The sequence below is a fragment of the Dendrobium catenatum genome, unplaced genomic scaffold (genome assembly GCF_001605985.2).
Source record: "Dendrobium catenatum unplaced genomic scaffold, ASM160598v2 fragScaff_scaffold_943, whole genome shotgun sequence".
Lineage (NCBI taxonomy): Eukaryota > Viridiplantae > Streptophyta > Magnoliopsida > Asparagales > Orchidaceae > Dendrobium > Dendrobium catenatum.
This window is the reverse complement of record NW_021319405.1, coordinates 990,408-1,005,073: the sequence shown is the minus strand read 5'-3', so window position 1 is coordinate 1,005,073 and position 14,666 is coordinate 990,408. Positions and strand designations below refer to the sequence as shown.

Below are 14,666 nucleotides of genomic sequence, written 5' to 3'. Positions count from 1 at the left end.
CATTAATTATATTATTATTTTTTTTTGCAAAAGAAAAAATCAACCAATATATTTAGTATTATATTTTCTAAAACTAATAAATGTTCATTTAAAATAATAATACTAAAATCTTTAAGAGTATTAAGGAAATAATAAATTTTATTTTAAATAATTTAATTAACAGTGCAATTATACACACATTGCTTAAAAAAAAAAAAAAAAAAAAAAAAAAAAAAAAAAAAAACAGACACAAATAGGACAAACAGAGCCATTACCCTCCACTCACTGAAGGGCATAAACAAATCTAGAAAACGACAATTTAAATTATTTGTTTTAATTATTATACAAGCCCCACCCGTTCACAAGAAAGTAAAAATTAGGAAAAAGAAAGTATACCGAGTTCTAAACCGCAAAAGCCAAAACGCCAACGCAGAATCAAACAAACAAAACAACTACGGTTACGAGTCCACAGATTACGGACAAGGCCGGTGGACGGCGGCCGCTCCCGGCATCAGAAGCCGATTCCGGCTGCTCCAATGGGCCGATGGCGGTCTTTCCAGAAGCAGGCGTCAGGGGCCAGCCTCGCTGACGACCTAACTGGCTCCGACTTGCACCTCGTAAGGACCATCGGTTCGTACGGCGCCACGGCCGCCGGACGTGCCAATAGCTTATGCTGAACGGCCGTGGATTTCGATGGATCCGGCCTCGGAGCGACCAAAACGACCGTTGCCGCCGATTCCGCCGCCTGGGGTTCCGGCGGTAGAGGAGCGGCATTGACGTCAGCGGATTCGCCGACGGCGGCGGGCTTCGAAGGTATGCGGTTGCGTGTCTGTTGAGGGCGCCACCGGACGAAGTCGTTGCTGCAGACCCAAGTCTCTTTGGAGACCTCCATGGAGAGCTTAGGCTCGTACATCATCATCAATAAGCAGTCGGGAAGCTCAGTCCATTCCCCAGCTTCGCCCTTCTTCTCTTCTTCGACCTCTGCTTTATGTTTTTCCTCAGCAGTCGCTAGCTTTCCGCTTTCTGCTTCTCCAGCGGCTTCCGTCTCTTCTTCTTCTTCTTCTGGTGTTACTTCTTTCTTCTTCTCTTCTTCGGGAGAAGCTTCTGTAGCCGAAAAAGTGAGAGATTTTATATGATCGCTTGGCTCCAAGTCAGCCTTTTCTAAGGAGAAGCTCCACCTCCTCCCTCTGTCAATGGAGAAACTTGCTCTCTTTGCTTCTCTATCTGATGAGAAGCTGTGCCTTCTTGCGTCGAGTTCAGATGAGAAACTGTGCCGTCTGGTATCCTTCTCCTTCCAGCGCCTCCTCCCTCTCTCCTTAGATCTGGAAGCTTTCATAGTTCCAAATCTTCTTTCTTCCGAGACTTTTATTCCGTCTGCTCTCTCTTCCCTCTCCTTAAATGAAAGGAATTTGTTTCCTACTGCTTTCTTCTCTTGATTTCGCTCTCCATTTACTATTTCTTTTTCTTCATCTTCTGGGGGATTTACCTCCAAGACATACGGAGATCCACATGAAAACTCTTCTCTTGTGATACCATTTTCATCTATCAGTTGCTCCTCCTCCACTATTAGCCTATTTTCTTCTTCAGTGGCCTTTCTGCAGTCAACCTCTTCTTCCTCTAACTCCCCTGCTACTCCAGGAGCTTCAACAGTGTCGACTTCTTCCTTCTCCACCAACGGCTTTTCACCATCTTCTTCCATTTTCTGCTTGCTACCATGCCTTTCCACCTCTTCTTCCACTTCATTATCTTCTTCCTCCTCCTGCTCTTCTTCACATGGAGGCCTGGTAACCGGAGATCCCCAGAACCTGTTTGCCAGAGCTGCCATTTTCACTGGATCTGACCTACATCTCATCAATAACAAAGCATTCCTCGGTGGAATACAGACACTAACCCTCGCCGCTGCCGCCTCCTCTTCACCTTCTCCCTTATCACCCACAACCAAAATTTCTCCTCTCTCCCCTCCCATGTTTCCCATTTCTCCGATCTCCACCTTCTCCTCATCCCTTACCAACAACCCAACCTCCACCTTCTCCCCTCCCTTCACCTCCTCTTCGTTCTCCTGAACCGCCAACAACCACTTTGCCACTACTGCTCCGCATGAACTCGAGCTCGCCGACCTCACCATCCTCGTCTCTCCTATCCCCTTCTCCTTCCCTGTTCTAGCTCCACAAGGAACAAAGCAGTTGAAATCGGAACCAATACCTCTCAACGCCTCGCAGATGCTGAGCGGAAGCTGATGAACCCAACTCTGGTTCCTCCCAGGGCAGCAATCTCTTCCTCTCTTCGACCTCGACCTCGCCATTGCTGTCGACTTCACCTTCTTCTTGGCCTTGACGCGAACTTGCCCGATGCAGGTGACTTTAGGCGAGGAGGGCTCGGCAGCCTCAAAGGCGCAACCTTTCTTCCTTCCTGCGAGTGGCACACCTGAGGGGAACATGGGAGACTGGCCGCCCTTGACACTGCCGCTACTACGGAGGCGGCGGCTGAGGGAGGCAGAGAGCGCCGGTGCCGACGAGGAGTCGCGGCATCGGCCAGGGCTCATGAGCGCTTTGGTAGAGGGGACGCGCTTGGTGGTGGCAGCGGATGTGGCTGATGAGGAAGAAGGCCTGGCACTGAAGCAGATGAAGAAGTCGCCGGCGCCGCCGGAGGAGCTCCTGCTTGGGTGTGGATGGGATCTTTCTACTGCCTCCATTGTTGCTCTTCTCTTCTTCATGTGCTTGATGCTATCTGGAATAAAGAAAGAGGGTTGTGCAGAGAGCTACGAATAAAAAAGGATGCACGGAAAAAGGGGATCAGGCGAAATGGGTAAAACGTTGAGACTGCAGGAAGGCGCAACAATCAATCGGCTAAAAAATAAAAACAAAAAAACGAAAAATTTATAAGGTCCAGCTCGGCGCATAAATGAGCCCGAATCAAGTACAAGTTATTTTTACTCTGAGTTTGAGCTTAATTAATAATTGAGTTTTGAGTTTATGATTGAGCTTAGTTTTTTATATTTGAGTTAATGAACTGTTTGTTTATTTATTATAAAATAAAAAATAATAATTTTTGTCAGAATAAAATTTATTATAAAACAATACTCAATTTAGATGAGATAATCTGAAATGATTTAAGATTGAGAGGAATAGAGATTATTTTTACATATTTTTAACAATTTTATTCTTGAATATATACATGTGAATTTTATGTTAATATTTTTTATATAAGTCGACTCGTGAGTTAAGGGGTCAAATTAGGACTAGTATAAATTTGATTCGTTACGAGATATGAGCTATTTGTGGAGTTGAACCTTAACTAGCTTTGGAGCTAGCTTGTCTTAAATAAACTCTAGGTCTAGCACTCTCAAAATGATCTCAATAAAGTGATTAAATATTATAATGAGCATTGTTCTTCATAATTAAGTAAGAGGTTAATATAATATAATAGATATAAATAATGAATGAAATAGGTATCATGTGACAGTAACATTTTTGAGGTATTAGAGTTATAACTAATGATGAGATGCATTTGGCTTTATCGAAGATGGGACAATTGAGAATAGATATATCGAACGTCAACATTGATCATTTGTTGACATTGAGCAATAGTTGATGTGGAACTTTGAAAGGCAGACAAATTGGGTTGGTCCCTCTCATTATAAGAAGGTAGATCTGAGGAGTAGGAAAACATGCTTCTTATTGAGATTAATAGGCATCAGACGTTGGTGATGTTGGATGTCTAATGTCAGCAATGGAGGTTATTGAACATTGATGCTGGTAGATATTGTTATTGATTGATGGGTGATGATCAAACATTTGCAATGGGAGTTGTTGATGTCGTCAACAACAAAGATGACATAGTTCTAATATTCTTTGAGTATAGTTTTTCTCTAGAAAAAGTCTCCATAAATTATGTTGGAATAGAGCTTATTTATCATGGAGGGACATTCATTCACTCAATATACCCTAATTCATTCATTCGGTTCAACTCCACATCTCATTTATCCTCTGCTCCTCCCTAGTGACCTCGAGCGTGGATGCAGACACGTTGCTCCTCTTGTCTCACCTCTTCCACGTGTGCAAACGACAAACGAAACTTCTAATGATGATTGAACATCTTTCGTGTGTGCAGACAAAACTTCCAGCTTCTCTCTGCTTGGTTTCCCTGGACCTGAAGTCCTTAACCTAGATAAAGGACAATAGATCATCCAGTTTTTTATTTTTATTTTTATTTAATTTTTAATTTATGTTGCTTGTCAGTCAACCTAAGGTAGTTTTTTTTTTTTTTTTTTTTTTTTTTTTTTTTTTTTTTGTCTTCTAAGTTCCAAAGATTATATTTCAATGTCCTATAACATTCTGAATCATATGTTGCTTGCAATGTCACAAGATAACATCATAGGGAGGTTTAAAAATTTATAAAAATGAGGATCTCATATGATTTTATAAAATTTAATAAAAAACTATCTAAAGATATAATGTTTGAATCATATGTGATGTTTTAATAATTGTTTTCACAATTTTTTGTTCTAATATTTTGATATTCCTGTCCTTCAAAGTTTCTATAAGAGCTCTTTTGTTTCAATCACTTTGAATTACTGGTGGAAAACTTTTTAATTAAACTATGGACAATCATAATTATCAAACACTGCTGATTTGTGTTTAATGGTTATTAAGTTTGTTATGTTATGATAGGGCAAAAACCCTTTTATTCTATTTGACATTGCATTAATATTCCCTTTTCTTGAGTCTTTTATGTAGGAGAGAAATTCTTTGAAATTTTTTTGCACTCTTGTTTAAAATTAATTGTTCATGATATTCATAAAGATATAATAAGAGCTACAGCTAATTCAATTACTAAATTCATATAGAAGGAGATTGGTGATAATTTTTTCTCAATTTTAGTTGATGAATCACATGACACATGCAAAAGAGTAAAATGATAACTATAGTGTGCTCTGTTAACAAGAAAGTTTAGATAATTGAATGATTTTTGAAGATTCTCATGTGCCAGATGTAACATCAAGCAGTCAAAAAATAGCAATTGAACAACTACTTTCAATTTATAGATTGAGCATTTTTTGAATGCATGGTCAAGGTTATGATGGTGCTAGCAATATAAGAGGATATTTTAATTGTGTAAAGTTCTATTTCTAAGTGAAAAAAGAAGCACATTACATTCAATGTTTCTCACACCAGCTTTAGTTAGTATTGATATCAATTGTGAAAAATCATGTTCAAATTATTTTGTTATTTGGTATAATTTCAAATATGATAAATATTATTGACATTTTATGTAAGCTTCATGATCAATTTTGTTCATTAATAGAATTACATAGTAGAGAATTAATAACTGGGACGAGGCTTGAATCAAGAAATAACTCTTAGGCGTGCTAGCAATATACGATGGGGTTTGCATTATGAATCAATTATAAAGTGATCACAATGTTATCTACAGTAATTGGTGTTCAAGAAATTATTTTGGAAGATGATATAAGCTCAAAATAAAGAGATGAGCTTATATATTATTGAAATAATTACAAACCTTTTTTTTTTTTGCCTATATCTATTGAAAGATATAATTGGTACCACTAATGAATAATCACAAGCTTTGCAGAGAGGAGAACAAGATATTATAAATGTTATATCTTTAATATATATTTGTAAAAATGAGAGACAATAAGTGGGCATACTTCATTAGTAAAATATCTTCATTTTGTAAGAAGCGGAAAATAAATGGTCCACATATGGATGATAAATGAGTTGCTTGTGGTCGGCCTTGTCATAGAGCTCAGGATATAATAAATTCATACAATTTTTGGGTTGAAATTTTCTATACAGTTGTTGTTATGCAACTTCAAGAGTTGAACAATTATTTTACAGAAGCAAATACTGAGCTACTTTTGTCTATATCATGTTTGAATCCTAATAATGATTTTTTGCATTCAATAAAGATAAGTTAATTAGAATGAGTTTTATCCAACTAATTTTACTCTTTTTGATCAAGAGGTTCTTGAAATTCAGTTGGACATTTATATTATGAATATGATATCTAATGATCAATTCTCTTCATTGAAAGATATATGAAACCTTGCTGAGAAAATGATTCAAAGTAGAAAAGACATAATATATCATATTATTTTTAGATTATTTGAATTAACATTAGTATTACAGGTTGCAACAATAGGGGTTGAAAGAGCATTTTCTGCTATGAATATTATAAAAATCATTTGTAAAATAGAATTGAAGATTAATAACTGAATAATCATTCAACTCTTTCAGAATAAGAATAGTATGTGTTATAAATTGTATGTTGTTTAATATCTTATATTTAATATAATACATTTATAGATAATAAATTTAAAAAAATGTTTAGAAACTACCTATATTGATCCAAAACCCGGATGAAAAAGTTGAGGGGAAAAAAAATAGCCCCCCACCCCCAACCCTAAATAAATTTTATGGCTCCGTCACTGTTTCTTAGTATTCTAGTTTCTTAATGACTTCATAATTGTAATATATTGGACTTATTAGATCATCTTATCAAGAAAAAGTTCAGTTCCGAAATGATATAAAAAACTTTCTCATTATACTTTCAAGTGCTTAATTTATACCCATTTGAACTCAAATATAGAAGTTCTTAGTATCGCTAGGTTCTTCTTGTAACACCAGCATGCTAATTATAAATTTAATGAAAATGAAGTTCAAATGATCATAAAGTCAATTTCTTAAAAATTTTGGTCCAACACATAGGCATTTTATATTTAAAATAATATCAAAATTTATACTTGTTGCGGGCTAGAATATACGAGGCGGTAGAGTTAGAAAATTTTCGTCTGAGCGTTGTACGAATATCTAGCACACACAAACAGAAGATAAAAGAACACCACAATTTTTACGTGAAAAATCCTAAAAAGGGAAAAAACCACGGGGCCACGCCCAGTTGAAAAGTTCCACTAGTGTAGTTTGAGATACAAGAGGCTGATTCGTCCAACAAGTTAGGACGATCAGATTACAATAAGTTTCTTCTGAATTGAAATTCAGTTACAAAGTCGAGCAGAGTTCCGGCGTCACTCGGGCGTCTGGCGGGATTCCAGCGTCGTTCTGACGACAGGAAGAACTCCGACGATGGTCGAGGAGGAGCTGTTCTTTCCTCTCCTTCTCTTCTCTTCTTCTCTTCTCTTCTCTTCTCTTATTCTTGCTTGGGTCCCCTCCTCATGAGAAATGAGGGCTCTATTTATAGTTTTTATTGAGTGACATATCTCGTAAATAGGTGTGAGATCAGGGGCAAATAGGGAGTGGCCGAATGGACGGCTGATATTGAATCCTTCGATCGTGCACCGTTTGTTGGACATTTGAAGGTTTTAGTGATGTCGGAATTCTGCAATCTTGGGTTCGTTGGATTCGTCTCGTCGAGCCGTTCGATTCGACTATAAGCTCGTTAAAATCGAAGACCGTTTAATAACTTAAATTGTGGTACGAGCTTTCCAACAGCACTTCGGGCTCTAGATTTGGGCTCATTTGGGCTCGGATTGAGTTGAATTTGGTGTCTTTGGGTTCGTATTTCCGAGACGCTCAGTTTGACTATAAGCTCGATGAAATCGGAGTTCAAATGCTCCCGAATTTAATTTTTGAAGTTTCCGGTTCAATTTTACCTTGAGATTCGTGCTTGATCAACACAATTTTTGGAGAACATATCAATACTTGATAAAATATATATTTTTGACGTTGTATCTATTATCTCTATATATTTTGACTTCAAAATTAACAAGTTCAAAAATACTTTGGGTCTTGAAAAAGTATTAACACAAAAAACAAAATTTTGGAGGTACTCCAAGTTATGCCCACTCCTTGGACGATACGAGAGAACCCCCCTTGAGACCTTGAACCAAGTTTTTTTATTTTTATTTTCTCTTGATCAAAATTTTATTATTTGAGGAAGTTAATATATCTTTCATGAAAGAAATTATTAAAACTTTTAGCCTAAAATTCTCAAAATGTTCAAAAACTAAATCTAGTGGCATCAGCGAGGCTTAAAATGTCAAAATTATGTAAAGAATGTACAAAAATATAATTTTTGAAAATCTTAATGCATAGTTGGTCCTCATCTTTTACATATGAGTCTAGACAATTATTGCTCGAGCATAATATGCAGGAAAATTATTTTGTTTATTTTTAATAGGTAATAAGATTTTCCTACTTTGAAAATTTTGAATAATAATTAAATTATTTTAAAAAAATTATTCTTATTTTTGCAAATAATTAAAAAAATCTATCTACTCTATCTCCCTCTCTTTTTGTTAATCTCATGTGTTCTAAAGAGATTATAGTTTTCTTTAATAGGCTCTGATTTTTCTCTAAAAAAAGTTTAGAAGTTATCCACTAAGTGGTATAGCTGGGAGCAATGATCAAGGTTCATGAGTTTTGCTTGAGGATTATGATATCCTTTTGAATTGAAGATTAACCATCCAAGTTTTTTTTTTTGATAAAATTCACAGAAGGTGCATATGCATTAATGTAAAGCAAAGTTGTAAGTCCTTAATGAATCCAAAGCCCTTTAAAATACAACATTTAAAGCAAAACATACGAGACTTAGATTTAATCTAAATACAAGATCAAGCAAAAGAAAAGACAAAAACCAATAAGAGGAAAACAAGGGGAGCCAACAATTCACCCAAGCGGCCAAATGGAAGCAATTAGTGCCAATACCACCAGAGATCCAACAAAACAGCACACTGCAAGTAAGAAACAACAAAGAAAAAGCCAAAAAGAAAAGCAAAACATAACCCAACCAACCAACGAAGAACAAACTAACCACCACGGAAGAATAAAAAACACACCCGACCCCCAAAGCAGAGCAACAACCTTCCCAAACCCAAACAACTAAGCCGAAAAAGAACCACAACAACAGCCAAACCATCAAACCAAAACAAGCCAACAAAGTCCAAGAAGAATTACTTCTTCTTAGATTTTCATTTACGACGCTTACCACCCCTAAGAGAAGAGGCTTGCTTGTTTACTATTCGACCCACATTCAAATTATAACTCGAATGAAACTCATCTTAAGACCCAACAAAATCCTCCCCATCACCTCCGCAAAGCCAGTCACATTGGGCCACACAAGAATCCTTCACTTTTAATGCCAATTGTTTACTATGGGACCCACATTCAAAGTTGTTTATGATTTTTAATGATTTCTTAATTTTAATTTTAATTAATTTAAGAAAATTTGAATTTAAGAAAATTAGGAAAACCTATCTTCTAATTCAAACTTGATTTGAAATAATTCTACAGATTCTTTATTTCATTGAGGTTCTAACACGTGCAATTTATTTCATATGTTTAAGATTTATATTAAATTATTTAAAATTTACATGATTCCTGCATCCATTTTTTTTTTTTTTAGACAAAACTATGTTTAATTGTTTCTCCTCAGGTTTTTGAATCCATAGAAATTTATTTGTCAAATTTGGATAAAGCATTTTCTTTTATGTATTAGATCAGTTCAATTCTTTTAATTTTATTTTGATTGATGTGGCATATACCTTCCATTTGGAAATGCTTGATTGGATATTGTATTATGTGACGATTCCCATAATCTGTATGAGTTTGATTTGAGCCATCCAATCTTATATCAAATGACGAGGATCAATTCATGTTAAAATACAAGATGGCAAGAACTTTTTAACATAACCATTATTACTTCAAACAACCGCACAAAGACTTTCAGCTTGATTAAGAAGAAATCCTGCAGTACAAATTTAAAATATACACATTTTAGATAAAATTATTCTGTGCGGATACGAACACCATTTGGAGGGGAATCAGAACGCGGCATGTCACTCTTTTACTTTGTACCGAGTAATATGAAGCGTTATGATTCATTTCTAGATAATCCGATGTCCGCACAAAATAATTTCTCCACATTTTAAAGTGGCGTTATGGGATGCATAATTAGAAGTTGAAATACTCTCACCAATGGTACCTATACCGGCCCGGACGTAGAGTGTTTTGATGATTTTAATGGATGTCCAGTCCACTCCATGTGAGAGTTTGCATTCAGATGAAAAGGGCGTTGTCTTGTGGGCCCCGCACTTTCTAGATGACCGTAAACTTACTTTTCATGAATTACTAGATAAAATATATGGATACGTTCACCTTCTGTTGAAACCCATAGACCAAATGAACCTGAGGTGTTGGCATTTAGCGAGTACCGATGGGACCAGCCGCAAGCTATTTGTCCGTGCCCCAAGCTGCCCTGCCTTATTTTCCTAAGGTCATTTACTTGAAATAATCAAATATAAATCTCATCTTGTTTGGTTATAGTAACTCAACATAAATAATATTATTACAAACAAGAAAAATTATAATCTTTTTTAATGATAAAATTTTAATGGCTTAATTTTTCAGAAAAACCCAACTTATGAGGCCGGGTTAAAATAAAAAAATAGATATGTTGCAATGCTCAACTTTTCCTCTCAATTGAAAATGAAAGAAAAATTTACAATTCGATAAATGTGAGGAAGAATGTTAGATATGCAATTATTAAATGGTCTTAATTGGACAATCATGATAAGATGATAATGAAAGGGTGATGACATTTGGATGATGATGCTTTGATGATGACAATGAGATGATGATGGCCAAATGGAAGTGAACAAAGTATGATGATCATGTGAAGTGTTGAGGCGAAGACGGTCGGGAGGCAGCAATCAAATGATAGTCATGAATGCATTATGATGATCAACTAATATTTATTTGATGGCAATCAAATGATGACAATCAATTGATAATATTTTCATAATAGTAGTTATAGTCAGCTCTCCATTTTGAATTTGTTAGTAATGGATGAATTTATTCCAAACTATAATTCGACTAATCCTTCGCTCTAAAAACCTACTCATAATGTTGTCTTTCATCCTAAGCTTATCAATCTCCAAAATAATGCATTGAGCAAAAATTTCAAGCACCTCGATAGGGTTACTAGAAGCTTACCAATTTAAATTAGCTTTCATCGCATTTGTAAGGTAATCTTTATTAAATTTACAATAAATTTTGAGCTATGTAAATCTTCCCTTAATAATCATTCATAATTTACCCATACACCATTTTCTTATGAACATCAATGTCAATTTCAAGGCTTGATGTCAATTATCTTTTACTTATAATAGGATCATCATCTTATATTCTTCCTTTGGTGAGTGAGTTTGCTATGGAGGAAGTTACCTAAAAAATATTTCCTTTTTTTTAATAGCAGTCCCTTATTGAAAAATTCCTCATCCTTAGCATCATTGAGGTTCATCTCCACATACAGGTCCTAATCATTACTCACATTAATTTCAATTCCTTCCTTATCAATAATTTGTCGAGCTTCAACTTTTTTAGAGTAATCACTTTAACTTTTATAGAATCTATCTCTTATGAAGTCTTCTCCTTGATGATGATGCTTTTCAAGCCAACCATATGACATTAAATTCAATTGTAAATGTAATTTCAACAATAGATTCTTTGAAATCTAGTTCATTTGAACTCTCCCTTTGCTCCTCTTACTGAGTAAGTAAGAAAATTAAGAGTACTTATCATTTTCTTCAAATAGGGTCATACTAGAAATTTCAAGATTTGCCTTACACTATAAATTTATAGGTTTGAGATTAGTTAAAAAATGAGAGCCATACTCTTGGGTGTGTTAAAAACTTAAGTGTAAAAAAGCTTCTTTATTTTTATCTAAAGAAAGTGCTCAATAGTGTAAAATTCTCTATTTTATCTCACTTCATGAGAATTATTAGTCTTAACTTTTGGAAATTCTTTAGAAAATATCCTTTAAGTCTTTGTACTCTTAGTTACGACCTTCTTAGCATAAGAACTTTCTTTTGCGGTAATGTTGCTCGATATAGGGGTTATGTCTTCTTTTATATGTTATTAATTACTTTTTTTTCAAGAGTTGTGTCTTCACTAATGAATACACTTATGTAAATAGAGAAAAATTATACTTTTTAGTCATTTTAAATTTCTTTTGAAGCTCAATATTCACAAAAAAATATGAAATTAACTTGAATTCCTTCATATATTTAAGATAGAGCTCTAAAGCTATTACATACTAAGAACAAAATAATTTGAGTGCAAACAACAAAGTTTTGAAGATGACCCTTGAATTTGTAGACACCAACTATGATGTGCTAAGCAAGTGCAAAAAATTCATGTATTCTATTGAACTAATGTTCTAGATAAATATATGCTAATAACTAAAGTCATCTTAGCTAAATTGCTATTTTTTTAACTGTTTTCTTCTCTTATCCTTCTCAGCTTTTATGGAAGGATAAGAGAATCAAATATTGATGTACATTCATATTTTCCTTGATCATATTAATCAAATAATTATGAGAACCTCAACTAAGTTTAAGATGTCAATGAATGCGAATCAATTAAACTGCCTTCAACTTGAAACTCACCAAGGCTAAAGTCTCCTAAGAACTGAAGTCGTCCAAAATTGAATCTCGAATAATTTTCCCAAAAAGTTTGATCTAGCCTGGTCCTCATTAGTAAACAACTGAATTTGTCTAATAGACACTTAAAGTCACCCATTAATTAAGGATAATTTCTCAAAAGAACTTATTAGCTTTGTTAGAGTTGCCTTGAATTTGGATCAACCATTCTTAATTCATGTCCTTGACTATCGTATGCTTTGCAAATATGTCGAGGGTCTAAGGAGGCAACGCCCCCTGACAGGTTTTGACCTGCTCGGTTAGGTCACTGGATTAATAGGTAGTGCCCCTGTTGGGGTTTCGCGAAATAAATTTTCGTTGCAAGGATATTATTGGAATTTCACTTATTTTTTGGTGCCCTATTATTTCCCTTTAAGTATGTTGTAAAGGGCTTAAGATTTGTAAGACATTTTGTACTCATCAACTTCTCTATAGTGAAGCCGTTCTCCCTTCTCCGATCCCCTCAAAAACCGCCGGAAAGCCGCCGGAAAATTCCGCCGGTAATAAGTGATTTTCCTGTAGTGATTATTGCCCTTTAAGTATGTTGTAAAGGGCTTAAGATTTGTAAGACATTTAATACTCATCAACTTCTCTATAGTGAAGCCGTTCTCCCTTCTCCCCCGTGGTTTTCCCTAGGTTTGGATTTTCCACATAAATCTCTTGTGTTCGTTTGTGTTTTGCAGACCGTGATTTATCAATTGTCTTTGTATTTGGTTCATTGTTCCCTAACAAGCTCATCCAATGTACTCGTTAACTAACTAGCGAGTCACATCTAAACAGCTCACCAAAGGTACTTACTCTCAATTCAAAACTCACACATTGTTGCCTGACAATTAATGAACAAGAAGTCTAAGTTGCCTTCTACACAACTAGCTACACTAAGTTTAAGCTATATATACATTCTATATATAATTATATTATGCAATTTATTTTTTAACACTAATCTTAGGATCCGTTTGGGACGGCAACAAATTTTTATTAAGATGATTATAAAATTACTATAGAGAAAAAAGTTTCTTTAAAAAATATTGTAGAAAGGAACTTCCTAGTAAAATTTTTTCTAAACCAAACTCCTAAAAAAATCCATTAAATTATCTCACTCTCCTCATCTCACTCTTACTTTGAGCTTAATTATCTCTTTTAAGTATAATATTTTTCACTAACAACTTTGAAAACAACACCACCAATCTAATTAGGTGAAATCAGTTCAGTTAAAAAAAAAAGACTGTTCATCTTTGAGTTAAATATTCTAATGTTCTTTTCTGCATGGGCTCAATCAATGATAGCGACAAATGAAGTAGTTTTCTGAATGTAGTTGTTGTCGTGAGCATTTACTGGTAGTTATAAAGCTTCAGATACAAATGCATTGCCCACAGCTCATAAAGAGAGCAGTTCCACTAATCTACCAAACCAATGGATAAGCCTTCTTATTATATGATATCCTTTTTTTTTTATAGAAAATTTATAAAAAAATCTTTATAGAAACTTATCTGAAATAAGAAATGAAAATTGTATGTGTACCATTCTGATATATTTTATAGTAGAATAAATAATAAAATATAGATATTTAATATTAGAAGATATTTAAAAATAAAATAAAAAGATAAATATTTTCTTCTTGAAAATTTAAAACATTTTCAAAATTTTGAATGCTTCTCTTATTTTAATTACCAAAAAAAAAAATATTATAACTTTTATTTCTTGACAAATTCATTCTTCTTATTGAAATGTTACACTGATCGTGTAGCAGATAGCAATTATGATATTTTTGTAGCGGTTTTGAAACTACTATAAGATTTTTTGCGGCGGTTTAAACTGTCAAAATAGTCTAAGGCTTCATTTGAAACGGTTTTATTGCTGCTTTTTAAAATAATTTTTTAATAAAAAAAATAAAAAATTTATACTAAAAAGTTGCTTCAAGAAGCAATAAGAAAGTCATCCCAAACAAAACCTGAAGCTTCGTTTGGGACAACTTTTGGCATTTACTTTTTTGTTGATTTCGAGAAAATTTTGTATAAAAAAATTACTTTAGAAAGTAGTAAAAAAACAATCTCAAACGAAACTTAAATTAAGTGCTACAAAAGCCTCTTCTCTTATAGTGCGAAATCTGCATTTATGTAATTATGAGATACTTAAATTACATGTTTATAATTAGTATTATGTTTATACACATTAATTGTGCTTCTATAGTATTCGATTGATTTATAAGATATTTATTATGATGATATGC

At 34.3% G+C, this 14,666-nt stretch overlaps 1 protein-coding gene across 1 annotated transcript; it reads right to left on the bottom strand.

Moving 5' to 3' along the window:
* Positions 1 to 282: 282 nt before the first annotated feature.
* Positions 283 to 2,913, bottom strand: LOC110104269. The gene has a single exon (XM_020833296.2). It carries the CDS (start codon positions 2,690 to 2,692, stop codon positions 491 to 493), a length of 2,202 nt encoding a protein of 733 aa, XP_020688955.1. The 5' UTR covers positions 2,693 to 2,913; the 3' UTR covers positions 283 to 490.
* Between the last annotated feature and the right edge of the window lie 11,753 nt (positions 2,914 to 14,666).

Bases quoted from the DNA above. Each gene is read 5' to 3' on its own strand.
- LOC110104269 (XM_020833296.2), bottom strand. From the start codon at position 2,692: ATGAAGAAGAGAAGAGCAACAATGGAGGCAGTAGAAAGATCCCATCCA.